General features: G+C 43.5%; 1 protein-coding gene across 6 annotated transcripts in view; it reads left to right on the top strand.

Annotated features, from left to right (window-relative positions):
• CADPS (calcium dependent secretion activator) overlaps positions 1 to 27,731 on the top strand; it is a 376,860-nt gene that overhangs the window by 227,716 nt on the left and 121,413 nt on the right. For all 6 annotated transcript variants that reach the window (XM_035106756.2, XM_035106772.2, XM_060271298.1 and 3 more), the window contains exons 13-14: positions 9,120 to 9,307; positions 26,807 to 26,908. In XM_035106756.2, coding sequence (XP_034962647.2) covers positions 9,120 to 9,307; positions 26,807 to 26,908 — 290 coding nt within the window. The remainder of the gene's footprint in view (positions 1 to 9,119; positions 9,308 to 26,806; positions 26,909 to 27,731) is intronic.

Genomic DNA, 27,731 nt, shown 5'->3' with positions numbered 1-27,731 from the left:
TAGACGAATTTAATTCGTTCCACGGGTCAATTCTTATAACGAAAAATTCATCTAGCGAATCCCATAGGAATGCATTGAAAAAAAAATTTGAAAATTTTTTGCCCATAGAAACGCATTAATTGAATTTCAGTGCATTCCTATGGGAAACCGCGATTCACTAGAGAAATTTTCCATAAAACGAATTCGTCTAGCAAGGCAACCTCCGCTTGAAAAATCCTTTCGTTAAGCGAAAAATTCGTCTTACAGGGCGTTCGTCTAACGAGGCACCACTGTACATGCTTCAGAGAAACCACTATCTATATTTTTTATTTTAAAAAATTATTGATTTTTTAACATATAACAGCAAAACATACATCACCCACACACCATCCCCAATACCTACAATAAAAAAAACAAGAAACCACTATCTATAATGCCCATCTGCATTCCATGCCTTGGTTGCCTATGAGCTTCCTTATAAAATATCGGTGGTTTTCTATTTTACCATTAAAGTTAATGAGACGAAATAAAGCTGCCTTACATTCCTGTTTTAAACACAGTATATGGAATAATATGGAATCTTAAACACAATATGTGAAGCCTTTGCAGCCCATTTATTTATACTTATGTGGATTTTTTAAAGGTGTGTGCATGTGTGCGTGAGAGAGAGAGAGAGAGACTCTGTGTGTGTGTGTGTGTGTGTGTCAATGCCATACGAACAATATCAAGCCAAGTTCTCCATTTGCTGGGCTTCACACAGCTTGACTCACTAAGATTTTTTTCAAGTTGCAAATAAGATGTAAATACCAACTGGTTCACAGGTGATCTTGCCGTGACTGTAAGCCTGGTCCTGAAGATAACATGTAAGGCTGTGCAGAAAGAAAATTGGGTTCCCTCCAAGTAAGATCTGCTCAGAACAGACCCACTGAAACTAATGAGCCTATGTTAGTCATGCCGGTTAACTTCAGCGGGTCTACTCATTGTAGGGCTAGCATTGGGTGCAACTTATTGCTAATTTCCCTGCTCAGGAGAGAGCACATCTGCTCGCATGTAAGGGAAACTGTGTGAATCGGGCTATAGTTCAATGCTGCCATAGATGAGTCAGTGCAGAGGCATCCCCGGGGAACTGGAGCAAATGTACCAGAGGGCCATGTCTCTCTGAGTTTAGAATGAAGACAGTACCCCTCCCTCTCTGTCGCAAAATGTGCCTCTGCAGTTGTTCTTGTGGCAATTCTTGTTTGCTCTGTGACAGTTTCATACCGTAGACAGAAAGATGCCCTAGAAACAGCATCCTTGCTCTTTCTTGAGCCACTGCCGCACAGCTTCGCTCGATTCCCCACAGAGGCAGAGATTTGTATGAAAACAAAGAAATTGACTCATCGCAGATAAGACAGAGGCGACACTTCTTGGCAGGGAGAAGCATTTGGGGGAAGAAGCAGAGGTGTTGTTGGCATCGTTTACTGAAGCTGCCTGCCACAGTCTTCATAGCCATAGGCTCCCTCTCTGCAAATGGTCTTTTAGAAGATGCCTCCACTGTCCATCACTGGTACTCACTCCCATCTTTTAACACTGCAATTGGTGCCTTTCCGCTCTGCAGATTTGACATGTGGGGACTTAACATGCTTTGTTCTACTGCTCTTGAAATGGATACAAAAGCTGCAGAGATAAGCATACTTTCTTCTTTATATCTGAAATGAAAATTTGCATTCAAATGTTCTAAGAGTTTGAAACCCTGCTCCCGCCCCCTGCCCCCCACCCCCCACCCCCCACCCCCAAAACTGGTGGCATTGGGAGATTGCAGAGTTTCTGAAAATGTCAAACTGGACGATTCCAAAACATTCCGTATTTTTGAAAATCAATAACATCCGCGATCTAAAGGTTCAGTGGGAAATGCTAGAAGGCCTAGTCTCAGGGTGTTATATGAATACTCTTTCAGTAGTGCCTGGGAATTTTTTGTCAGTTGTTTAATTCTGAATTTTTAGTATTATTATTTGTTACTTTCCGATTTAAAATACAGTATTTTTCGCTCCATAAGGTGCACTTTTTTCCTCCTAAAAAGTAAGAGGAAATGGCTGTGCGTCCTATGTAGGCAAATGTGTGGTCCCTGGAGCCGAATTGCCCTAGGGCGAAAGGCAGATCGTGCTTTTTTTTTTTTTTTTTAGAAAGAGCTAAAGGGGAAGAGAGTGTTGAAAGGAACCCACTCAGCAGCTGATTGCAAGAGATTGGGAAGGGAGATAAGGGAGCTAGCTCCCTTCCAGGCCCCGCCCAGGCCCCTTGCCCAGGCCTCAGTTGTTGTCTGCAGAGGGAGGCTGTTTGTTTCCCCAGTGACATGTGACTGGCTGATTAGTTTATCTGTCTGGAAACTGTAGAAATGGGTCCCTTTCCTTTCCTAGAGAATCTGCAGAACTGTGAGTTGAACCCCATAAAAACAGCATTTTTCCCCCTTTGCAAGGTAAGCTCAACAACTTTGAGCTGATCCTCAAAAATGGAGCTTTCCCCCTTTGCAAAAAAAGATGCACAACTGTGAGCTGATCCTCAAAAAAATGGAGCTTTCCCCCTTTGCAAAAGAAGCTTCCTCAAATATTTAATGGGGGGGGGCAAAGGCACCTGGGCCTCTAGGAGTTGGCTGCTATGCCTAGGACAATTCAAGAAAACAAAAAAAAATTCCCTTATTTTTCTCCTCTAAAAACTAGGTGCGTCCTATGGGGCGAAAAATACAGTATTATTCTAAATAAAAACTATTTATCTTAGGCCATTTTGTGAACTAAAATGAATGTTACAAAAATGCAAAATGAAAGCATTAATGCCATTTACTGATAAATGAACTAATATCAATACCTTCTCCTTCTGACATACCTCCTCTTTCAGCCTCCTGGCTCTCGCTCAAGACCCAAACAAACCGAGAGCTCCTCCTCTCGAAAAATAAATAAATTTCACAGCAAAGAAGGTTCCTGGAACCTTCTGACACCATCCAAGTCTCTCGCTCTAGGCTTGCTTTTGATAGGTAGGCACAAAGGTAGACAGGGCTTCCTCAGGCTGCCCTCAGCTGTGTCTCATTCAGTGCCCAGCTGCAATCCACGCACCCAGTTCCAGGCTACAGAGATTTGGTGAGCTACCCAGAGGTCCCCAAAGGCAAACAAGGTACCCCTCTACCCAACAGTTCTTGCTCTGGCCTCTGCGTACCTCTCTTGATGTTCCCGATCTCCTATACACTCAACAAGGTAAAAAAAGGGGGGGGACTGTATGGATCCATCCACATCCCAAATTGCCTATCACCACATATCTTTCTTTCTTTTTGTTTTGTTCTCCTCAATAGCTGTCAGGTTTCAGGGAATCGGCGTCCTCCCCAGTGGCAGTAAACAAAAGATCAAACGAAAGGAACACCTTACCAGTTAGAATCTTTAATAATCACAGTAAGAGAACAAAGAACACATCTACTAGAAATGGCGGTGCTCCCAATTAACGGTTACTCCTCCCTCCATTCCTATTAATCTACGTCACTCCTACATCTTGTAATCTGAGCTTGTACCCTCTGCGCTTTCTGTTCTAACACTTTCTAAGCTCTCCGTGTCCTTGGAGAAGGGGGGTGGACGCTGTCCAGAGACTGTGAATCTGTTAACTCTCTCTTTCCCAATGCTGCTTCCCCTAGCTGTTCCCCACCCAGTATTTCCCAGCTTCTGCCTTCTGAACTATGCCCCTCTGCAAACCACTGTTCCAAGTCTATACTGTCCTCCTGATCCTGAGAAGATGCAGAAGCAGGGGGGGGGAGGCTCTCACCATTCCTCCTCAGTGCAGCCCTCCTCAGCACAGTCCCTGACAGTAGGGGAAGCCATTCATGAATGGCAAGTCACCCTGTTCACGGACTCCATTGATAAGATCTGCAGCTTTGGGCTTTTCCGCCATTCCTGAACTGGGAATAGCAGTGGTGTTACCGTTTGTGGAGTTTGCACCCATGCCTTACAAGGCTTTAGACTCAAGCTTCCCAATACATTGCAGGATGTTTTCTGGTTGGATGGCAAGTATTTTCTTCAGATGGTTACATAGTCGTGGTCCCAACAAGTAGCCCATCTACCGTTTTCCTATTATCTTCTGCCAGCACTTTTATGCCCCCCCCCCGGTGGTTCAGTGTTCATTCACAAAGTGGTGAACTGCTTTCATGCGGAGTCTTGTATGAAAAGTAGAATGGAGGAGCATCATTACACAAGTGGAGCCAAAAGTCACCAGAAAGAAGCCAAGTTTATCAGAGGACAACTTCTATGGACAAATATAAGTGCCATGGCTGCTGCTTTTTTTAAAGAATATTTTTAGAACAAATAGCAATCCCACAAAGGTGAAAATCACCATCAGGCCTTTCTAAAGCAATTTCATTTTTATTTCAGGAAAGATGTTAATGCTCAACAGATGACCACCTTAACCTTCATTTATCCAAGATATTTGGTTGCAAAATGGACTTCAGCATTGCTATAACAAAGTGGAAATAGATCCCTAGGATCATAAAGGCTAAGTCTCAGTTGTCTTCCAGACACCCTGTTCCCTGCTGAAAAAGTGAGCGTTTAGAAGGTGCTGTGTGAGTTTCTTGATTTGAGTCTGGAGATGGCACAAAGGAACAAAGGACACCTGAAGTGAGAAGAACAACCATCTGCTGAAGTTACACCAACTCTAGGAGAGTTGCCACGGCAAGCATAGTTCAGTTTCAAATGGCATATCGCATAAGAGAGCCTACGGAAGTGTCAGTGACATGGTAAGATTCCCCCAGTAAACAAATTGCAGTAAGGAAGGAAGCAACTGTAAGTATGGGAAGCCAGCAAAAGCTACGCCAGATCCAAACTCGTTCACAAGGGGGGATACTGCTGGCTGAGCCGGCTAAAGCCTGGCAGACAAAAAAAACCAAACAAGCCTTTAAAACAGAGTTTCATTTACACCATCGCTGGGTTGCCAAGTCACATGACCGAGCTGAACAGAGTCAAGATCCAGCATAAATTCCACTATCCAGTCCCTCCTCTACCACTCTTCTGGAACACCCATTTTTCAAGGTTTATTGGGCACTGGCTGAGCTAGCATATCTCCAGCTGAGCCAGGGTTGGAGACAAACTGCCTGAGCTGGAGATCCAGGCACATCCTAATTCGCTCATCCCGGCAGAACTAGGGTTAGGATCCCCTCCCCTCCCCCCCCAAAAAAACCATGAACTGCAATCAGGACTAGAAAAACCAGGGCACATGGACAAGGGTCGACCTGGGAAGGCATTCTAGGCAATGTTTGGCAAGCTCAGAAAAAAGGGGCCTGTAGACAAACAGCCAGGGAGGAAACCAAACTAAGGAGCAAAATAGATTCGCAAATGCAAGACCACGAAATGAAAGGTAGCCCTGCAAAGTGGTTTTGGTCGGCCAACCTTCCTGAAACCACCCCCTGTTCCTTTTTTTCCTTTTCTTTTAGGGGCTGCTTAGAGGCTGCAGCTAAATATCAAATATGACATGTTACCCTATCCAACAATCACAGAACTGTAGAGTTGGACGGGAATCTGAGGACCATCCAGTCCACCCCTACCCCCCACAGTGCAGGAATGTGAAGCTGCCCTATATGGGGATCGAACCTGCAAACCTTGGCATTATCAGCACCGCACCCTAACCCACTGAGCTATCCAAGCTGACTGACCCTGTCCCTAAATGGCCTTGTAGCCATTTAGATTTAATCTGTAACCAGCTCGGCAAGCCTCCCTTGCCAATGAGGACTGCAGTCCAGGGATTCTGGTTGTACACTGGCAGGCGCATCTCCACCTGCCCCTCACCTGGTGTCACATCATATGACATGGGGTGTGGAGCAGGTGGGTGTGGCTTGGGGGGAATGGTCTCAGACGAGACCAAATCAGAACTCCTGCCACCCATGCCTCTCTCCCTGCTTTGCATATCCTGTAGCCTAATGAAGAGTTCTGCAGAACTCGAAAGCTTGACATTGTTTTGTGACATGTTGGTTGGCCCTATTAAACGTACTGCCCAACTGTGGATTTGGGTGTTCTCTGCCTTTCCCCGCCGGAAGTCTAAATCCCACTAGAAATCAGCAGCATGCCTTTTATTTTGCTTTCCCTTCACCCTGCCCCACGCACCCCAGACAGACACAAAGTATGGGAAATGTTTTCGTCTCAGCCCCCCACTAAAAAGCAGAATCCCAGTAGCTCTCTCAAAGTGGAAACAGAGAAGAGAAGCCGCCATCAGAGGACTCTCGTGACAGGCCACCTTCTGCGTTATTCTCAATCAGCATCTTCGTTTTCACACATGCGCTTTCTGGCGACTAGAGTAATGAAAGGAACTGTATCTGTTCTCTCTTTCCCCCCCCCCCCAATGCCTTTGATTCTGCCCCTCATTATTTTAATCCCTTTTTCAATCTGTTCTGGAGTTGGCCCAACAAGGATAAGCAAATCCCTTCGATGGAGTTTCTTAATTGATATTTCTTCAACTCTCCTCAACAGTAGCTATTTTGGCATCCAGGAAAGATTTGGTGTCATCCGAGTGGTAGAAAATATATTTTAATCTTTTCACAGCAGCGTCATTTCAAAGACGTAGCATTTGGGGTGGCAGATGGGGTGGCAAACAAATTGCCTAAAGGGGCACGGCACTGATCTACTCCCTGCAGGAACTTTTCAATTAAAAGATGAAAGATTCTGCAGTTTTGAAGCACGATCTACGTACATCTTATCAATTGTTCAACATCCCCATCAATACTCAAGTTTATTTTGTTTTTGAAAAATGCCTTTGTTATCATACTTAACAGAATTTAAGTATTAGGTGAGAGACAGTCTACCTGAGAAGCCATCGTCGCTGTCACCATAATGCACGTTTCCCCCGCCGTAAAATGATGGTATCGCACTCTAGCATGCTGAGATAGATTTACAAAGTTGCTTCCCTATTAATTCATGCCTCTGCAACCTTGAAACTTCACTATTATAACACTTCTTATCATGAGCAGTGGCCCTGTAGACTGTTCTGAGAAAGCAACTCAAGGCAAACATGATGGACTCCCGGGAATATAATGTTGCTTTGCTTTCATCACACCTGAATATAGACTGGCTTCTAATCAAATTCCATTCACATTCCCAAGATCTTAGTATTGACCTATAAAACTCTTATACAGCTTGAGCCTTAGAAACCACCTTGGCTGTGAGTCCTAAAAGACCTGCTCCCTGTCCTGCAGACCTTTTTTCCACCTGGCCTGGGAAGGCAAAGTCCTGACTGACTCCAGCTACAAAAACCGAGGCTGCTGAACAGACTTGGGCTGGCATGTTTTGCTGGAAGGGGTGTTAATGTTGGGGTTTTTGTATCTTTATTTCAGATCTTGTTATGATTTATGTGGAAGTTGTACTGTTTGGTTGTGTATTTTTAAAATCTTTTTTATTGCTTATGACTACCTTTGTTATGTTGTAGTTATGTATTTGTTCATGTTGTAAGCCACCTTGAGCATGGTTTGAACTGTGGAAGGCGCCATACATATAAAATTATGTAATTTGTAAGTTTATATGTTGTAAGCTTATATTTGCAAAGAAGAAGAAGAGGAGGAGGAGTCTGGATTGATATCCCAGCTTCCACTCCCCTTAAGGAGTCTCAAAGCGGCTAACAATCTCCTTTCCCTTCCTCCCCCACAACAAACACTCTATGAGTTGAGTGAGGCTGAGAGACTTCAGAGAAGTGTGACTAGTCCAAGGTTGCCCAGCAGCTGCATGTGGAGGAGCGGGGAAGCGAACCCGGTTCACCAGATTACGAGTCCACTGCTCTTAACCACTACACCACGCTGGCATAGTTAGCCCATAGCATCTGGTTGACTTTTCTTCCTCTCTTTTACTAGAGGGGATTTAGCTCTTTGCAAACATTTCGTTTTTGCACACAGGTGAGTGCACGGAGGTGACAATTGGGATGACAACTGCTATCCCTAGCCCTAACCTCCATTTGTTCTAGATGCCATCCATACAAAGTCTAGACGTGTATCTCATGACATGCACAGGTTCTGTGCACATGAGCCATATGTTCCATTCTTACAGGGGTACAAATCACACAACCAGAGCCCATCCACATAGGCATTTATGCCTACAAGCCCTTGTTGGAACAGGTCCTCAGTCACATGGAGATCCCTGGTGGGGCCAGAGATGCAGTCCCAATTGTGTGTGCACACACCTGCATGGAATGGAGCATAGGTTCAAAGGGCTGGTTTTGGTGACTGCAGAATTCGCTTCACACCATACATTTAAAGCACTCTGATACCACTTGTGGCTTCTCCCAAAGAATTCTGGGGGCTGTAGTTTGTTAAGGGTGCTGAGAATTGTTAGGAGACCCCTGATTCCCCATCCAGAATTACAGTTCCCAGCGTGATTTAACAATCAATCCCTCTTCTCAAGGAACTATGGGAACTGTAACTGGGAGGGGAATAGGGGTCACAAAACAACTCTCAGCACCCATAACAAGCTAGAGCTCCCGGGATTCTTTGGAGGAAGCTGTGCCTGTTGAAATGGGTATCATAACACACTAATTAATGAAAGTCATGATGGCTGCCTTACCTCTGTTATCAGAATACCAGTTGCAGGACTAGATAAGCCTTGACATTATGTTAGGACTTCTGGTATCGTTCTGGCACTGTGCTGTTAATTCTTCCTGTTGTTTTCTCTCCTGCTAGTTGCATACAGTACAGTATATTAATGCCAATCAGAATGGGGATTGTCCCTCTGACTTGTGGGTGATTCATTCAATTTGCAGGTCCCTGACTCATAGCTTCAATCAGCCACAAACTTGTGTGTACTGTATGCTAGTAATAGAAGGTGATTATCAGCTGGGGTGTGTTCATGTATTTAGCAAGCCAATAAGTAATAAACAAAGTGATCAGTAGTAAAAGCTGTGCAAATTCTTATTCTTTCTGAAATTTGGTGAATCTGGTGTACACGCTGTCATTGTGATATTAAGTTTCTGCAGCCAACTTCTGAAGGGTTTGTATTTACTTGCTTACAGTAATGCAAGCTTTGTGTGTTTGCAAATGCATTTCATTTCCATTGCTAATACTTTCTTTATAGGGGTTTCCATTTGTTGTTGTCTCTGTTGCCGAGCATCACATTTCCAGATCTAATGCCTTCGTTTGAAATGAATTCTCTCTTATTTCCAAACAGGGCTGGTTCAGTCCCGGCCAGGTATTTGTGCTAGATGAGTACTGCGCACGTAACGGAGTCAGAGGCTGTCACAGGCATCTCTGCTACCTCAGCGACTTGCTTGAGAGAGCAGAAAATGGAGCGATGATTGACCCTACCTTGCTTCACTACAGCTTTGCCTTTTGCGCATCGCATGTCCATGGCAACAGGTAAGTAGAGGACGCGCTTGTCTCCATCAGGGAGGGGCAAGTCTCCAGTACAGATTTATTTGGCTATTATTGCATAACGGCTCCTTCCCTGTGGCTGTGTTCTTCTTATGGTATGATACACAACATATTGGGCAGCAGAATTGACTTGCTTGTCGTTAGGAAGGCAGCAAAGAATCAAGTGCGGACAGACCCAAACAGTTGGCTGTTGCTTCTTGTTCACTTAAGAGAATAGCTTGATGCAGTTTGGGGGAGGAGGGAAGTAGGGTAGTGTGATGCTGCAGAATGTATCTCTCATTGGGTACGATGAAATTGCCCTGTTTCATTTTCATCTGAATGAGAATAGACAGCTAAATACTAACAAGCAAAAAAAGACCTATATTGTGCTATAAAGTACTTTTAAAGACTCAACTTGTGTAACTGAGATGCGAAACCAATGTGTTAAGAATAGTTTTGAAATGTAGGTTCAGATTTAGCTTTTTTAATGTAGCATTGGCCACTTTGCAACTTAAAGATGACTTCTGATGACTTGATTGTAAATACTGTAATCTTTAAAACTTATTTTATTAGGGAAACATGTTTCAAATCAACATTTTTTTAAAAAAAAAAGTCTGGAATGGGGAACATCTGTGGCCTTCCAGCTGTTGCTGGACTACAGCTCCCATCATCCCATCCTATTGGCTGAGGATGATAGGAGTTGGAGTCCAACAAATATATGCTGGGCTGCAGGTTCCCCAGCTCTCTTTTAAACCATTTTTCAGAATGCTGCAAGGTATACTTGAGTTTATTTACAAAAATGTGTACATTTGGGTCTCTGTGTTGGATGGGAGAGAGCAGAGATGAAATAACTGAGACTCCTTCCTCCAGGTATTTTTAACATCATGAAAGGAGAAAGAGAAGTGGGGAAGGAGCAGTAATAGATAGCCTTCTGCCTTTCTTCCAGGCCCTGAAATACAGAACTAAGATTATCCCTCAATATAATGGTAAATTATCCACACATGAGAGTCTACCAGGGCTTTACTAACCTATAAGGTCCACACAGTTACCTTCCCTTGCCAGACCGTCAGTTGAGCCTGCTACAGTGAATCAGACAGAACATCTATGGAAAGTTAAAAATAAAACACAAAAAACACTTTTGCCACTTGGCAGCCACAATAGCTGCACAGCCATTTCAAGCTCACTCCAGCCTTTTAGGATTAAACAGTAGATTTTACGCCTGAAAGTGTTGCTGAGATAAGTTTCCTTTCTCTATAGACAGCTACAGTATTGTTGCACTGATGGTTTTGTTTTTGGAAGTTGCATTCTATACAGTGAGATATCACACTCTGCTCTGCATATGCTACTGAATAGCAGAGTGTTATAAAATAATGAAGTGTTTTTGTAAGCTCTCTGGTAAACATCATCACGAATTATTATACACATTGCCGGTATTTCACATTATAAGGCTGCCACTAAAGTCACAGTTCATTTGATCCATCTTGTCAGTCTAACAGAGTTTGCTTCTCCATATTTTCTTTTTGGTTATGGCTTTCATTTGCTTCTTTTGTTCGCTCTTGGCATTTATTATTAGTATACCGTTGTTGTTTCTATTATTTGCTTTTAGCTTGTTTTCTTTCATTTCTTCTATTACACTTTCTTTTGTTACTTTTCCTCTCTTTTTTCCGTTTCTGCTGTCCTTATCTTTTCACTTAAAACCATCCCTGTCATGTCCCTAAAGTCAAAAAATGGAAGAGATACTTGGTGCCATACTGCCAGTGGCAAATAATCCCCCAGCCGTCGAATTAGAGCCAAAAAAGGATTCCAAAAAGGAGTCCAAAAAGAAGAAAGATTCCAAACCACAGCCACCTCCAGAGCCCAAAAGGTAAGAAATGGCAGTTTTACAAGGTTGCAGGGTTTTGTATCAGCCACTGAGCCACTCGAGGCTTGGACCTCGAGAAATATAAGCAAGAAAAAGAAAAGAAAACCACAAATGTATTAATGCTGTTCGATGAGCACATATGCGATCACTAACACAGGGTTTCTCACTCAGTCGCTCATCCATCCATCCATTCATTCATTTAGGTATCACTTCCAATGAAACATCTCAAAGCAGTTAGCAATAAACACACATCAATAAAAAGAACATCTGCAATAAAAACACCCACATAAAAAACAACTTCAAATCCAGTGCAGATACAGACTGGGATGAAAATCTCCACTTAAAAGCCTTCTTGAAAAAAGAAGGTCTTTAGTAGGTGCTGAAAAGGTAATAGAGGTGACGCCTATGTAAGAGGAGGCAGTTCTCAAGGGCAGGTGCTGTGACACTAAAGGCCCAATTCCTACAGAATGGGCCTCCTGATGAAGACACCTTCATCTTCTGTAGGACACAGTGATTGGTTGGATTTTTTAAGAGGTGAGATGATCTTTGATTCTGGTATCCTAGACCCAAGCTCTATAGGGTTTTGTACACCAGTACCTAACCCAGAGGCTAATTGGCAGCTTTACAGCATGAGAAACATGGTGAATAAGGAAGATACAGGTTGTAGCATATAAATTGAGTGGGCCATGCAGAGGTCTTGAAAAAGAGCTTGTTCAAAGTCCAGTTCAAGGACATCCCTAGATTTCCTAATAAAAGTCAGGAGCAGAGCTATCCCATGAGTAGGAGGTTCTCAGCTCTTCACGTTTTTGTTGTTTGTAAGGACCAAGAAGACCGGGGGTTGGCGGGAATGATGGGTAACATGGTTCAAAATAGGCAAGTTGAAGTTTTCCAAAGCGCCTGTTGAAATTTTCAGGCGTGTGGTGTGAACCACAGCTTCATTCATAAATTTCCACAAGACTTGGGGCAGTGGGTTACCTATGCTAAGTTATGCAGGAGGTAGGTTTTTTAATTTTTAGAGCTTTTGGAGTATTGATTTTTGAAATGCTAGTTCAGTCTATTAGCACTGCAAGTTAAAGGATCACTCAAACAAATTCTAAAGTAGGCAAATACATCACAATGGCTTCTTCCTTCTTCCTTTGTTTCCTTCTCTCAATCAGGATAGTATAAACAAAACTCCACAAAGCTCTCAAACATGCATTTATTGATGTTCACAAGGCACATGTAGAGATATTTACTCTCATTCTAGTAGGCTTTTCTTTGGCTTTGAATGAGTGTGATTAGGAAGTTCTCTATGGAGTTCTGTAAGAACAAGTGAGTTTACCCCTCTTCCTGGGCTTGCAAGAACTAAACTGAACTAGGTTACAAAGGAGAGAGGGAAGTTTTCCCCACTGTGGGCAGAGCCAATAGAAACTAAAAAATTACTGTGCCTTCATTTCCCAGCCTGTCTTGAGGTCTAGAAAGGGGAAAGGCACTACCTTTTCTTAAAGGAGTAGCATTATTATTCCTTCTACTTAATACTAATACTAGAGAGATTTGCTATCACTAAATAACTGAACCCTGTGGGGCCAGAACATCCTTTCTAGCAGAAGACAAAACAGGGTAGTGATGGCTATTCATAGGGTATCTGGTTTACAGATTGGCACTTGATTTCCACTTGTAGTTTTTGACAGAGAGAAATCGCAAACTTTTTGTGTCTTACCATGCAATCCTATGCATGTCTACTCAGAGGTAAGGCACATTGAGCTCAGTATGGCTTACTAATCCCAGGTAAGAGTGTGCAAAACTGTGGCCTTAATTACTATTTTACGTATCTGTCTAGATGTTTCTCTCCATCCTGCTCTTTGTTTTTCAATGTTTAAAACACGTTTTCTCTGGCTAAGAGCAGATGTGTTTAACATGCCTCTTGTTGGGCTCGTGAGCAAATCCATTTGCTTATTGAAGGTGATTTTTGAAAGCAATAAAAGGGGGGAACGCTCACACCACCAGCAACTGGCAGTTTAGCTTTCTGAGAAATGAGGTTGGCTGTCAGTCAGAATATGCCACCCTAGTAATGAAGGTCGAAGAGAGAGAATTCTGTGTGGCTATCAATCTCCCATGTAAGCGATAGACAGTGATGGAGCTGAGGTGGGTTGTCTGTTTGTATTGTGTTTGTGTAAGGTCAGACAGTGAGACAACAGTAGCTTGCAGTCAGCGAGAAAGTGCAGAGAGAATGTGATTCAGATGGTGCAGGACAGCCTGAAGGTCAGGACTGACAGAATGACAGGCCATCAGAGGAAAGAAACTAACTAGATGCTATCCAGGGTCCTGCTTCATGAATACTGTTCTGGGGTAGCTGATCAGTGTCAGCGCAGGACAGGAATAAAATGGCTGCTGTTAGAAATACACCTCTAGCTCAACTGTGACCCCTGCGCCATATCATGTGAAATGTCTACAAAGCAAAAAGAGAGTTTTGCACTGTATATTTTCAGACTTTGCCGGGAAGGTTTTGTCAGTTGACCGCTTAGATGTTTTGTTAGGAAAAACTACTTTCCAGGCAATGGTAGAATTTGCTTTGTTTCTGTTTCTTAGAAAAATCAAAATACAGAAGGGCTTTTCTTACTCTCATTCTTACTTCAATAGTCTTTATCAGCTAAAGACCGACTGGGATGTTAACATGATTCTTCTTCTGCTCTTTTTATTAGATTGCATTTTTATGACTCTTCCATGGATGCACCTAGATTATTTTTCTTCTCCCTGAGATGTATAATGGAATTTCTTTCTTTGGGACATAGATAGATAGATAGATGAGTGTGTATTCAGCTTCCACAATCTTATTCTCATAATGCTAAACCATGGTTCAGCATTATGTGTGAATTCAGCAAGCTTATTTATATGTGAAATGGATTGGTTCTCTATTTCCATTGCTTTCAATCTAGGGATGTAAAATTCCTAAAATAGAAGAAGTGGGCAGGGATAGCCAAGGGGCGTACAATTAAAGACTTGAGGCACAAACCACCCAGCACAAGCCACCTGCCACCTCCTCCTGCTCACAGCTCAGGAGTTGGGTGCCACCCACCCACCTCCTGCCCTACAGGTAGCTCTTCTGTGAGTGGAGTGCTACACTTATGGCAGGGGTGGCCAACTTCCAAGAGACTGTGATCTACTCACAGAATTAAAAACTGGCAGTGATCTACCCCCTTTCGGGGGATTCAGGAAGGAAAGCCCTGTTTTGGGGGGTTCATGTAAAAGTTGTTGAGCTTCTTTAGGGAAGAGGAAAGCGGCGTTGAGCTTTTTTTTCTAGGAAGGAAAGCCCTGTTTTTGGTGGTTCAGGTCATTTTAGGGCTGCAGGGCAAAGATGTTGAGCTTTTTTTTAGTGGAGCCAAAGTTTTTTTGCTTCTTTGGGGGGAGCCAGTGATCTACCAGAGACGTCCAGTGATCTACCGGTAGATCACGATCTACCTGTTGGATGTGCTTGACTTATGGGAACAATTGTGTGCATTGAACCCTATGCAGAAGGGGCCAACTGGATTGGGCCCTGTTTATGTTGGACGCAATCCATGCAGATCCCTTTCAAGTACTATATATCTCAGTGGAAGTGACTTGAGACCATGCTTCACTCTCTCACTGAAATGAATGGTTACAGTAGAGAAACATGGCAGTCATTGTACAATTGTTAACATTTGTCTATACTGTAGTTCATTTGCAACGTTTGGATAGTTTATAGGGTGTGTGTGTGTTACCGTTTTATTTTAGCATGTAAGGTTAGCCCCCTCCCCCTAAGAGCTTTTTGGGCAGAATATCTGTTCCCCTAAAGTTTTGCTTTTCCGATATGTAATAAGACTCTGAGAGAGTTTGGGTATGTGCTGATCATAGGAGAGCCTTGTGGAGCATAAATACTGTGGCAATGAGGACCCCTCCCTCCTCCCCGCCTCTGCTACAATTTTGCCTCTCTGTCCAGATGTCAGCAACGCAAATGCAGCCATGTTCAATGTACACCATCAGGTTTCCTGTCAGACAGGGTTGCAGCTATTCACTCCACTCCGTCGTTTCTTTCAGAGTTTTATTGTGCATGCTATTTACAGTGCAAGAGTATTGGGAAACATGATTGCTCAGTCCGTATCAGAACCTCGCAATGGCTTCTTCCTGGTCTTCACCCAGCATAAGGCCTGGGGACCCCAAAACGCCATCCCCTTGCCCTACGGGTGGTAGCATGCCTCAATTCAGGCGTCGGGGGGGGGGGGCGGCGATGGACACCCTGTGTACGATGGCTGTCTCAGCTCCTCGTCCCCTAGCTCTCCCTCATAGTGGTGCAAGGGCTCTGTAGTATACGACAGCCCTCTCTCCACTCCGTTCACTTCCTCATTCCTCTCCTCTGACTCGCTACTGGTGCTGACGCTGAGTGATGAGCTGGTGAAAATGATGGGTGGGGGCTCTCTGTAAGGAGACCCCCTGACACTTCCCTTCCACAGTTTAAGCTTTGCTTTTCTGTCCTAGATCAAACCTTTACTATGCATAAGTAAGTAAGTAAGTAAGTAGTAATAATAATAATAATAATAATAATAATAATAATAATAATAAATTATTTATACCCCGCCCATCTGGCTGGGTTTCCTCAGCCACTCTGGGCAGCTTCCAACAGAAAAATAAAACACAGTAATCTATTAAACATTAAAAGCCTCCCTGAACAGGGCTGCCTTCAGATGTCTTCTAAAAGTCTGGTAGTTGTTTTCCTCTTTGACATCTGATGGGAGGGTGTTCCACAGGGCAGGCGCCACCACCGAGAAGGCCCTCTGCCTGGTTCCCTGTAACTTGGCTTCTTGCAATGAGGGAACCGCCAGAAGGCCCTCGGTGCTGGACCTCAGTGTCCGGGCAGAGTGATGGAGGTAGAGACGCTCCTTCAGGTATACTGGACCGAGGCCATTTAGGGCTTTAAAGGTCAGCACCAACACTTTGAATTGTGCTCGGAAATGTACTGGGAGCCAATGTAGGTCTTTCAATGTTATGTGGTCTCGGCGGCCGCCCCCAGTCACCAGTCTAGCTGCCGCATTCTGGATTAGTTGTAGTTTCCGAGTCACCTTCAAAGGTAGCCCCACGTAGAGCGCAGTAAATAAGTAAGTAAGTAAGTAAGTAAGTAAGTAAGTAAGTAAGTAAATGAGTGCCCCTGACAAAGACTCTTTACTCAAAAGGCGCTGGGACTAATTCACTACATTCCCCCTAGTCTCTCCATCCAGTGAGCGAAAGCATTGGGGGCGCTTTCCTTTCTGACCACTAGGAGGGAGATTCTTTGAAGAACATTTCAGCTGAGAGACTGTATTAGGAGGCACCTTCCCTGTTCTGCCTTAAGCTAGGCTCTTTCCTGCCTCCGTAATGAATGGCTGTAGGTTGCAGGCCTGCTTTGCTGTACTGGTATAATCCAGATCAGGCAAGGTGTCCTGCCCCTAAAAAGAGTGCGTCCACACTATACCTCTGAAGCACACCCAAAACTCATTTTCCCCCTCACAGAATTCTGGGCCCTGTAGTTTGCCCCTCAGAGAGTCTGTTAAGAGAGTCTGGGAATTGTAACTCTCCCAAACTACAGTGCCCAGAATTCTTTGAGGAGGTTGAAACAGGCTTCAAAGTGCTTTAAAGTTACAGTGCATTTATAACCAGAGAGTCTTCACTCAGAACATGTGGGGTTTAATAAACCACACATTTCCAACACCTCTTCCATTTTTCTTGTATTGGTCACACCCTCCGTTATCCAGTCATCTAAGAAAAAAAGTACCAGTCTTTACCATGTCCAAAGACAGAGAATCAGTAAGAGGGCACAGTATGAACAAACATTTCAAATATCCCATCTGCAACCCACTTTCTTGATTTGGCACAGCATAGCTCTGGCCCCTTATCATTTTATACATATTAATTAAAATAGGAATTACCTCTTTGTGCACAAACCCTTTTTAAATATATAAACGTTTTTGTTTGTTTTTTGGTCCCGCCTTTCTTCCAAGAAGCTCAGGGCGATACCTGTCCTTATTATTCACACAACAACTGTATGATGTAAGGTTAGGCTAAGAGAGACTGATTTGCTCAAGATCATCCGGGAAGATTCTTGGCTGAGTGAGGATTTGAATCTGGGTCTCTCATGGGAACACAGGGTCCATCTAGCTCAGTGTTGTCTACACTGACCGACACTGGTTCTCTAGGAATTCAGAAAGAAGCATTTCCCCAGTCCTATCTGGAGACGCAAGGGATTGAACCTTGGACCTTCTGTTTTTAAAGCATGTGTTCTACCCCTGAACTATGGGCCCTTCTCCAATCTTAGTCCATCATTCTAACCTTGGGCTTTTCAAGCAGTACTGCTTATACCACCTGATATACTGTGAAGCACCACTGGTTAAAAGTCCTGTTCTAAACTATTACACCAATATCTCCCAGTTACCTCCAGGGCCTGAATACAGAGAACAATAATAGAAAGTGCTCTTGTGAGCTGGTGGCCTCATGGACTCCTGGTTGGCTAATGTGGGGCCGGGGAGGAGAGATGCTGGACCAGATATGGCTTTGGTCTGATCCAATAGAGCTCTACTTATATTCTTACTTGGTTATTCACTACAGGAAACAGGGCTCTGGAGCAGATTTCATAGAATCGTCGATTGGAAGTTACCACTAGGGTCTTCTAGTCCAAGCATAGGCAAACTCGGCCCCCCAGATGTTTTGAGACTACAATTCCCATCATCCCTGACCACTGGTCCTGCTAGCTAGGGATGATGGGAGTTGTAGTCGCAAAACATCTGGAGGGCCGAGTTTGCCTATGCCTGTTCTAGTGCAATGCCTTGCAACACAGAAATCGTTCACCCAGCGTGGGGCTCGAACCCACGATCCTGGGATTAAGAGTCTCATGCTCTACCGACTGAACTATTCAGGCATTTGGCGTGATCCAGCAAGGCTTTTCATATGTTAACTTGACCTTCATATATAGGAGAGTTTCTATGAGAGGTACTAATGAACATGCTGCTCACCCAAATAGTGGGTGTCAACTTAGAATCATAGAGTTGGAAGAGACCACAAGGGCCATCCAGTCCAACCCCCTGCCAAGCAGGAAACACCATCAAAGCATTCTTGACATATGCCTGTCAAGCCTCTGCTTAAAGACCTCCAAAGAAGGAGACTCCACCACACTCCTTGGTAGCAAATTCCACTGCCGAACAGCTCTTACTGTCAGGAAGTTCTTCCTAATGTTTAGGTGGAATCTTCTTTCTTGAAGTTTGAATCCATTGCTCCGTGTCCGCTTCTCTGGAGCAGCAGAAAACAACCTTTCACCCTCCTCTATATGACATCCTTTCATATATTTGAACATGGCTATCATATCCCCCCTTAACCTTCTCTTCTCCAGGCTAAACATACCCAGCTCCCTAAGCTGTTCCTCATAAGGCATCGTTTCCAGGCCTTGGACCATTTTGGTTGCCCTCTTCTGGACACGTTCCAGCTTGTCAGTATCCTTCTTGAACTGTGGTGCCCAGAACTGGACACAGTACTCCAGGTGAGGTCTGACCAGAGCAGAATACAGTGGTACTATTACTCCCCTAGATCTAGATGCTATACTCCTATTGATGCAGCCCAGACTTTGAGCAATGCAAGAGAAATTAGATCTATAGCTCTCTGCCTACAAAATACAGCAATGGCCAAGTATGCGCATTAGCCCCTTCCTACTGTCTCATTCAAAGTTTCCCCATGTGACGTGATGGCAGGTTTGCAGCAGAACAGGCAAGAACCAGTAGATGAAACCAGGTGTGGTCCTGCATGTTGGGAGCAGCCCTCAATTCGCCCTTTGCCGGTAACAGCTGCATTTCTGATGTGACATGGTTATGTAATAACACAATACGCCTGGGCTTACAGCCAGGCAGCCATCTGGACATGCTCTTTGCATCATAATAGTCACAGGTATTGTAAGTCCTCTGCACCGCAAAACACTTTCAAGGGACCGTGGTGTAGAAAAAGGAAAGGAAAGATGGCTTTGATCCTTTAAATTTCACCAGTTTGGATCAGGTATTTATCAGGCTGTACGTGCCTACTAATGGGCATTTTTTCCCGAGAACGGGAGAGGTTATCATGAAAGGTGTAAAAGACACTATGTGCTCATTTCAAAGCCACGCTGGAACAGGCAAATGTCAAAGGGATTAACCCCCAACGAGCTATAATGTGTATTTATAATTGCACACAAGTGCATGCTATTGCCTCGTATAGTACTCCTTGGTTTAAAAGAAATGATTTTGATATATTTGCTTGAGCAGCATAACTAGCCCCAGAGGCACCGTGTACAATTAGAAAAAGGGCATGGTGGGGGAGGTGGGGTTTCCAGAAAGAAATTGTGGCCTTAGGACCTCTGGTCCTAATTATAATTTATAATTAACCCTGCGATTTGCACAAAGAAGCAGTCGGGGGCGGGCGGGAATATTGTCTTTGCCACGAGACCATTTATTTTTAAACTTGACAATTCACTTCAAAAATATTTCTTTTGGGGCTGATTAATAATTAGTCGATGAGTAATATTAGGAGTAGACGGGAACATTTTAGCTTCTCATGTGTAATGTCTTTACAATATTTAAAATGCACACTATGAACAGCTAATTTGGGGTTTTAATATCTCATCATAAAGGCACCTTTTCCTGGCACTATCCCAACCTCGTTTTTCTCCCCCACGCCACCCCCCACAGCACCCATCTGTACTATTATGCCCTATTAATTTCTCTAGCAGAATCCAAACAGTATCAAATTGGGGGGGAGGGGAATCTGCTACCGTTCAAGTCTGAGATATTTCCAATTCTGTAGGTTGACCTAAATTCATTTAGAGGTGCCTACACTGTAACACGTCTGCAATTCTTTGTGTGACTACATAGAGATTTACAGACACCACAAGTCTTGATGTTTCTGTGCACTGTTTCTGTCCTCCCTCATGTTTTGTATTCCTGATCCGGATCCAAGCATGACATAACTACATTAAATGCGACATTGTGTACACGTTTTTTAATCATTCAACATAAAATGGTAAAATACAAATTGCACAAGCAGCAGAAACCTGTGATTACACTTGTAAACATCAAATATTGAAATGTCTGGGAAGTGGCACCTAAACACACACACACATCTAGAGCAGAAATGTGGATTTCTTCTCCCACCGATAATGCCTTTTGATTATATTCTATTGGCTTCAACTGCTTGCTTTGCAACAAGAGAATGTTCCGAACGCAGCAGAGAAAAGGGAATCATAAGAGCAAGAATACTCCAAACATTAATTTGAAGGCGGGAGGAAGCACACATCTATAAACTGAGATAATATGATTGTTAATGACAATGGTTCCATTTCCCTTCAAGTATATAAAAATGAGTGCAGGGCTTTTAATTTATGTTTATATAATCATAGTGCCGTCTACAGATTCATACCAAATTAATGAAATCATAGTGCTTCAGCTTCTGGGGAGATGAGCAACAAGAATTAACATAACTCATAAATTTCCAAAAGATGTGCAGCTGGGTGGTAGTATTTGAAATTTGACAAAAAACATTGGAAGTATTATTATTTGTGACATGGCTAAAGATGGGGGATTGTGAGGAGAGTAAAGATGACAGAACTGGTGCTAACCACTGTGACAAGAACTTGAAAAGCAGCCGACATGACATCTTTCCTATCATGCTGCTGAAAATGTCAACTTTGTGAAGGACAGTGAGAAAATGGTTTGCCGAATGTTTGAAAGGTAGATTCAAGAGATGCTCGTCATGTCAGATGTAATATAGTCCACAGCTGTTTGAGAAAGGAAGTCCTTGCAGTTGTGATGGCTCTTAGTTGGCAGGCCCTTCCAGACATCCAGGCGGCTCCAAAAATGGCTACAGTTGACCTGTAGATTGTCTGGAGTTGGTTGCTACATGATACACAGAAGCCAGCTGTGATATTTATCATTAGTAATTCCGTCTAGTGTTGTGAATACAATTTTTTAAAAATAATAATAATAATTGTTTCTGCTCACAGGTGCGATGCAGTACACACAGAGGGGGGGGGGAAATACAGTGGTACCTCGGTTTAAGTACACAATTGGTTCCGGAAGTGTACTTAACCTGAAGCGAACTTTCCCATTGAAAGTAATGGAAAGTGGATTAATCTGTTCCAGACGGGTCCGCGGAGTACTCAACCTGAAGCGTACTTAACCCCGAAGTATGAGTGTAATTGGTTCCAGAAGTCCCTACTTAACCTGAAGCGTACTTAACCTGAAGCGAACTTTCCCATTGAAAGTAATGGAAAGTGGATTAATCCGTTCCAGGTGGTCTGCGGAGTACTTAACCTGAAGCGTACTTAACCAGAAGTATGAGTGTAATTGGTTCTGGAAGTCCGTACTTAACCTGAAGCGAACTTTCCCATTGAAAGTAATGGAAAGTGGATTAATCCGTTCCAGACGGGTCCACGGAGTACTTAAACTGAAAGTACTCAAAACCAAAGCGTACTTAAACCGAGGTATGACTGTACTTTGTGAGGACAGCTATGCAGACTTACTATGTTTCACAAGTAGTTTTCACATGAGGTAATGATTGACAATGCAATTAACACACACACACACACACACACACACACACACACACACACACACACACACACGTCTTATACCAGACTGGGCAAGTGGGGTTGGACTGAGTTGAAGCATCCTGTTTTTTCCAACTGAGCTGCCAAGCATAATTCCTTGAATGCACCCATCCAGGAAGTCCCCTGGCGGTACCCTAACCCAGCAGAAAGCCCCAAAACAGAACCTGCCAGTGTTAGTAGGTGGTAGGTCATGCAGAGCCAACCTGCATCCTGCTAGATCCTGACCCACTCTCACAGTTATCGCTGGCCCACACTGAACTTGCCCAATTGTTCTGTGTCCGTCCCCCACACTTGCCACTGACCTGTGGCAGCTTTCTGATGCTGCTACAATTTAGTTGCAACTCTAGCTTCTAGTAGCTCCCACATCAAAAAAAAAAAAATGGATTGGGAGGCACTGGAAACTACAATCCTTCTATGCAACTTCCGGTGCCGCGGCGCTGCTGATCCCGCATTTTTCAGCGGGAGACTTGGCAGGTATACAATAAAGTGGGCTCAACTCTGCAGAAAAATGGAGGGAAGAAAGCTTTAAAGAAATTGGGCGGCAGGTTTCAGCACAGTGCTAGTTTTATTGCTCTAGTAAACTTCCTTGAGCCTACAAAAGGAGTGGTTCGGTAGTGTTTTGTGGAGTGCAGCAAAATAAGCAGCAGTCTGGTGCTCTGACCCCAAACACAATTGGAAGTACTTTCTCCTGCAATGTGTTCAGAATCATAGTGTCAGCCATTGCCATCTGTAGTCTGTGGTTACCATTTTGTCTCCTTTGGAAGAAGCAGCTCTCTCCGTAGTAAGCATGTAGGGTTCACCATAAGTTCTCAACTGATGTCTTTAAAACGAAAGGAGTACAGTAAAAGAACAAGTTTTTGAGCCACATTTTGTTTTCTTCTGCATTTAGACTCATGTCAAGACATTTTCAGTAACACACTTCATAGGTTATTGCTGCAATCAGGGAGAAATCACACATTTCGTTTAATAATAGTTTGACAACATGAGATGGGCAACTACACATGATAGGCTTATCACCTCCTATCTTGGATTTTTCCCTTCTTGGGCAAGTGCCTGACAAGAGGCAATGATCCGTAATAACTTGATCATGCAGTAACTAGTGGTAACAGTTTCACACGTTCAGGTTATCAAGTGATAGCTTCAATTATCACATCAACAACATAACTTGTGTACTTGCCTGGCATTTGTCTTTCAAACCCTTTAATTTATCTCAGTAAACAAATATTTCCTATATCTTAGGCTGCCGTCCCTAATTAGTCTGAGAATTACTTTCAGCTAAACGGACCTTCTCTAAAATAAGCAGTTGATTTGAAAATTAGCAGTGCCCTTCATTTTGAGCAGTTAACGTTCTGTGCTTGAATATCTCTTTGAAATTACAACGAGGCCTTCCATTTGGCTTTTGGAGGAGCATCTCCAAGCACTGTGAGTTGAAACAAAAACATACCATGCAATCTGAAACATTCCTCCTCAGAAGTAAGCCCCATTGAGCTCAGAATCACTTCCAGGTAATATTTTTATCCACCCAAGCTTGGTGTATAAAATGTAAACTAAATTCAAACAGTAATACCATAGAATAATCTAAATACATGGGCTAGGAACCTATCCAACATGTAAATCTCTTTTCCTCATTGGGACATATGAATACAGGATTACTGTCAGGCAACCCAATTTTATGAGTGTTTATTTTTGAGTGTTTAAAATTCACTTTATCACTTTAAATAAAAAAAGACAAAAATACATTTCCAAAGTGTTTAATGCCTTTGTTTTAAATGGGCAAGTTTTAACCATATTTAACATCAAGTGCTAATATTTATTATATTTTGAGGTTTCTGCATCTTTAGGTCAATGAAATATTGACTGTACAGATTGTATTTTTTTATATAAAAAAGTTAGGAACATTCTGATTCATTAAAAGGAAAAATAAAGCTTACCAATTAACCCCTGACAGGAGGTTCATTAGAAGCTTTGTAATCCCTTGCCAAGTCTTTTGTATAGCCAAACTAGTCTAATACTAAGGGTTTAAAAGCTTTAATCCAAACACGGGAGGAGGCCTTTAAGTAAGAACATTTGTTCAGTTTTAAGACGTCTTCCATTACTCTTCCTAACAGAGAGACTTATAGTTACAAACTGAGTACTAGCACACAAGTCCACACACTAGGAAATTGCCAGTAGTAGGAAATAGTGTTGCTAATTGTCTGGTTTGTTGACTTATTTTCTACAGTGGATTAGAGTAGTTCATTACCTTTTGCATGGATTATTCAATGGAACACCATATGTGACCACGTCATATATATTTGGGTATACAGAGAATTTGCACAATTCCCCTGATCCCCAGTCTTGGCTTTTGCCTTTGGTTTTTGTCAACCACATCCATGTAACAGAGGGATCATAGAATGGGGGACTGTTTTCTACTGAAGGCAAATGAGCATAATGGTCACAAATCCAATACATTCAGGATTGGCAGTGTCCATAAGAAACCCAGTTGCAGCCGACTTAACTTAAACTTACAATAACATAATAAGTCTAAACCTTAACACTAAGCATACTGTGCACAGTGGAACCTTGGTTTACGCCTACCTCCATTTACAAACGCCTCCGTTTACAAACGCCGCGGACCCGGAAGTGTTTACATCTGGGTTCCGTGGCGCTTGGATGCGCAAGAGCGCTCTATCGGCGCTTTGCGCACGCGCAGAAGCATGCCTTTGGCAAGCGAACGCCTCCGCAGAACGGATTGCGTTCGCAAACCGAGGTACCACTGTACAGAATGCCACACCAGAAGGAAAAGAATGAAACCTAGGCTCCTTAGCCCTACTTTTAGAGTCAGCATGGCCATGACTGAAAGAGATAACAGAACCAGTTTAAACCAACTGTACTCAGCTTCTCTGAAGGAATAACCCAAACATCAGGGAACCTTCTGCTTATTTCTTTCAAGCGGAGAAGCTCCCAGAACCCTCTTGAATTAAGTAGAATAGGAAAGATCTCCACGCATCAGATCAATACTTTCTGCACTAAGAAATGCAAACTGACAGATTTAAGTCGACTTGTGCTCAACTGCTTTGCACATGGGTGGGAGTTTCACGGCAACACATTACTTGCTGAGGTAAAATAATTAATTTGGTATTACTAGGCGTTGTTCAAAGAACTGCATTCTGCACGTAGGAAGAACTCTGCTTGTTTTTTACTGCTTTCGAAAGAAGCACGGATACTTCCACAGGAGAAAAACCTCACGCCTCCTTGTGTTTGTACTTCCTCGCAGTGCAAATAGGCCAGGATCTAAACCAGGCACCCCCAAACTTCAGCCCTCCAGATGTTTTGGACTACAATTCCCTTCATCCCTGACCACTGGTCCTGTTAGCTAGGGATCATGGGAGTTGTAGGCCAAAACATCTGGAGGGCCGCAGTTTGGGGGTGCCTGATCTAAACTGATGCAAGTCCCATTCACACACAAGCTCCACTCTTCCAAGCAGCAGCTTTCCACCCCGCCCCATAATGGGGACCCTATCGCTTTAAGTGAGTTCTGCCTAAGTACCCTGTTTCCCCGAAAATAAGACATCCCCATAAAATAAGCCGTAGCAGGATTTCTAAGCATTTGCGCAATATAAGCCATACCCCAAAAATAAGACATAGTGATAGGCACAGTTCTGGAGGGCGCCACGGAAGAGGCTAGGCTGGACAAGTAATTAAAAAAATAAGACATCCCCTGAAAATAAGCCATAGTGTGTCTTCTTGAGGAAAAATAAATATAAGACAGTGTCTTATTTTCGGGAAAACACGGTACATCACATGAGACTGGAAGGGGCTGGTGGGTAGCAGAATGATTCGGCAGCAGAGAATGAAGCTGTTTTTACTTGTTGCCAAAATCATGCCACCATATGGGCTCACCTGTGAAGAGCAGTCGCCACCCTGCAGACCTGATTCAGAGGTGGCTTACAGATACAATATGGGCCTCAGATGATGACCTCAGGTTAGGAGCAGGTTCACATGGGGAAAGGCAGTCTCATAGGTATGGAGAAATATATGATATTCAGAAATTTGCCTCCCACACGAGTTACGTAGTGGCAACACAATTTACTGCCTTTGAAGTGAATACCATCCAATACCATCCAAGAATTTCAACCCAGCAGGGGTGCCCCATGTGGGACGAAATGCCACATTCACACAAGGGATGTGTACATAGAACTAGCAGTGACCTTGAAGTGAAGGGGGGGTACTCCAGGGATTGGGGACCTGTGACCCTCCAGGTATCAAATGTGGAGTTGGAAGGGCATAGCTGCCAAGTCTCCTCTTTTTCGCGGGAAACTCCCGTATTTTAAACTGTTTCCCGCTGGCAGCCCGGATTGGAAAAAAATCCCATAAATCCCCCGGATTTCCTACCTGCCAGGGAGGCTCCATTTTGGGTCCTGGCGCCGCCCGATTTCCGGTGCCCAGACATGGGTAGTGCGGCACCGGAAGTTGCTTCTACGCATGGCGTAGAAGCGACTTCCGGTGCCGCTCCGCCCATGCCTAGGCACCGGAAATCGGGCAGGGCGGCACCGGAAGTTGCTTCTACGCATGTCCGGACATGTGTAGAAGCGACTTCCGGTGCCGCGCTGCTGCTGATCCTGCATTTTTCAGCGGGAGACTTGGCAGCTATGTGGAAGGGTCCCCCAGAGTCATCTAGTCCAAGCCCCTGCTGTGCAGGAATATAACTGGGATATAATCCCTGACATTTGTTAGCCACTAGCTGTGCTGTCTCGGGTTGATGGAAGCTGGAGCCCAACTATTTTTAAAGGAGCACAGGTTCCCACCCCCTCCAAAAAAACACACAGATGCTATTCAGGCTCTCTGGTACTTAAAGAAAGTGCAGATGAGTCCCTCCTCATGGAGAGCTTTAGAGTCTTTGAGAACTCCGACGTGAAGCCACTGATTTCAGGTAATCTGAGTCTGGAAACCCGATATTCAAATACTCCTATTTATTTGTATAATTGTTTTGACTATAATGTGATGGATTACAGTGCTGATGATTCATAAAAGTTATGAGGTAAAATGCAACTTATTCATAGCTTTTCTCCTCCAGGCCTGATGGAATAGGAACTGTAACAGTAGAAGAGAAAGAGCGGTTTGAAGAAATCAAAGAGAGGCTGCGGTTGTTATTGGAAAATCAAATCACACATTTTAGGTAATGACTGATGTTTCACCTTCCAGACAAAGAGCCAACTTGCTGCGTTTCAGATGCTGCAGTGATGATTACATGCATAAACAGCAGGAACTTTTAAAGTGATTTTAGCGTACTATATGTTAGCATATAGATGGCACTGACAGTCAGTCATAGAGATGTGACACAGAAAATGTAAAATGGAATTATGTGTGCATTTTTTGCCATTAAAAGTTTAGAATATAAGTCTACAGTGGAATGTCTCCATGTTCTAAACAATTGCCTTTTTCTGTTTTTATCTTGTCAGTACCTATTAACTGAAAGCAGATTGGGGTTTTGGTTTTTATAAAGTAATGCTATTCTAGTTTCAAAACCAAAATAGCAATTTCTTCTTCTCCCTGCTCTGCCCCACCCCACCCCGCTCCCCTGACAGTCTTGTTTTCCTTATTCAGTTTGAAACACATAAGCGGGGAGTGTCTGGGACTCATACCTGCCAAGTTGCTGTCAGAGAAATAAGGGACCGGGCCAGAAATAGCAGACCGGAAGTAGTGCTGCCGCCATTTTGGAACTGGGCGGAGTTCCAAAATGGCCGCCGCACCAGAAGTCGCACTGCAGCCATTTTGGAACTGGGCAGAGCAGCATCAAAAGTCGCTTCTGAGCATGCTCTACCCAGTTCCAAAATGGCCGCTGCGCCAGAATAAACCAGGGAAAAACAAAAAAATCCATTTTCTCAGCTAGGAACAGCTGGAAAAATGGGGATTTCCCAGGGGAAACGGGAGACTTGGCAGCTATGCTGGGACTTGCAGTATGAGTGTAAACCATTTGTTAGCTTTTAAAACATTTTGCA

The sequence above is a fragment of the Zootoca vivipara genome, chromosome 2, assembly GCF_963506605.1.
Source record: "Zootoca vivipara chromosome 2, rZooViv1.1, whole genome shotgun sequence".
NCBI lineage: Eukaryota > Metazoa > Chordata > Lepidosauria > Squamata > Lacertidae > Zootoca > Zootoca vivipara.
The sequence above is the reverse complement of the archived record's forward strand: the minus strand, read 5'-3'. Positions and strand labels throughout refer to the sequence as shown.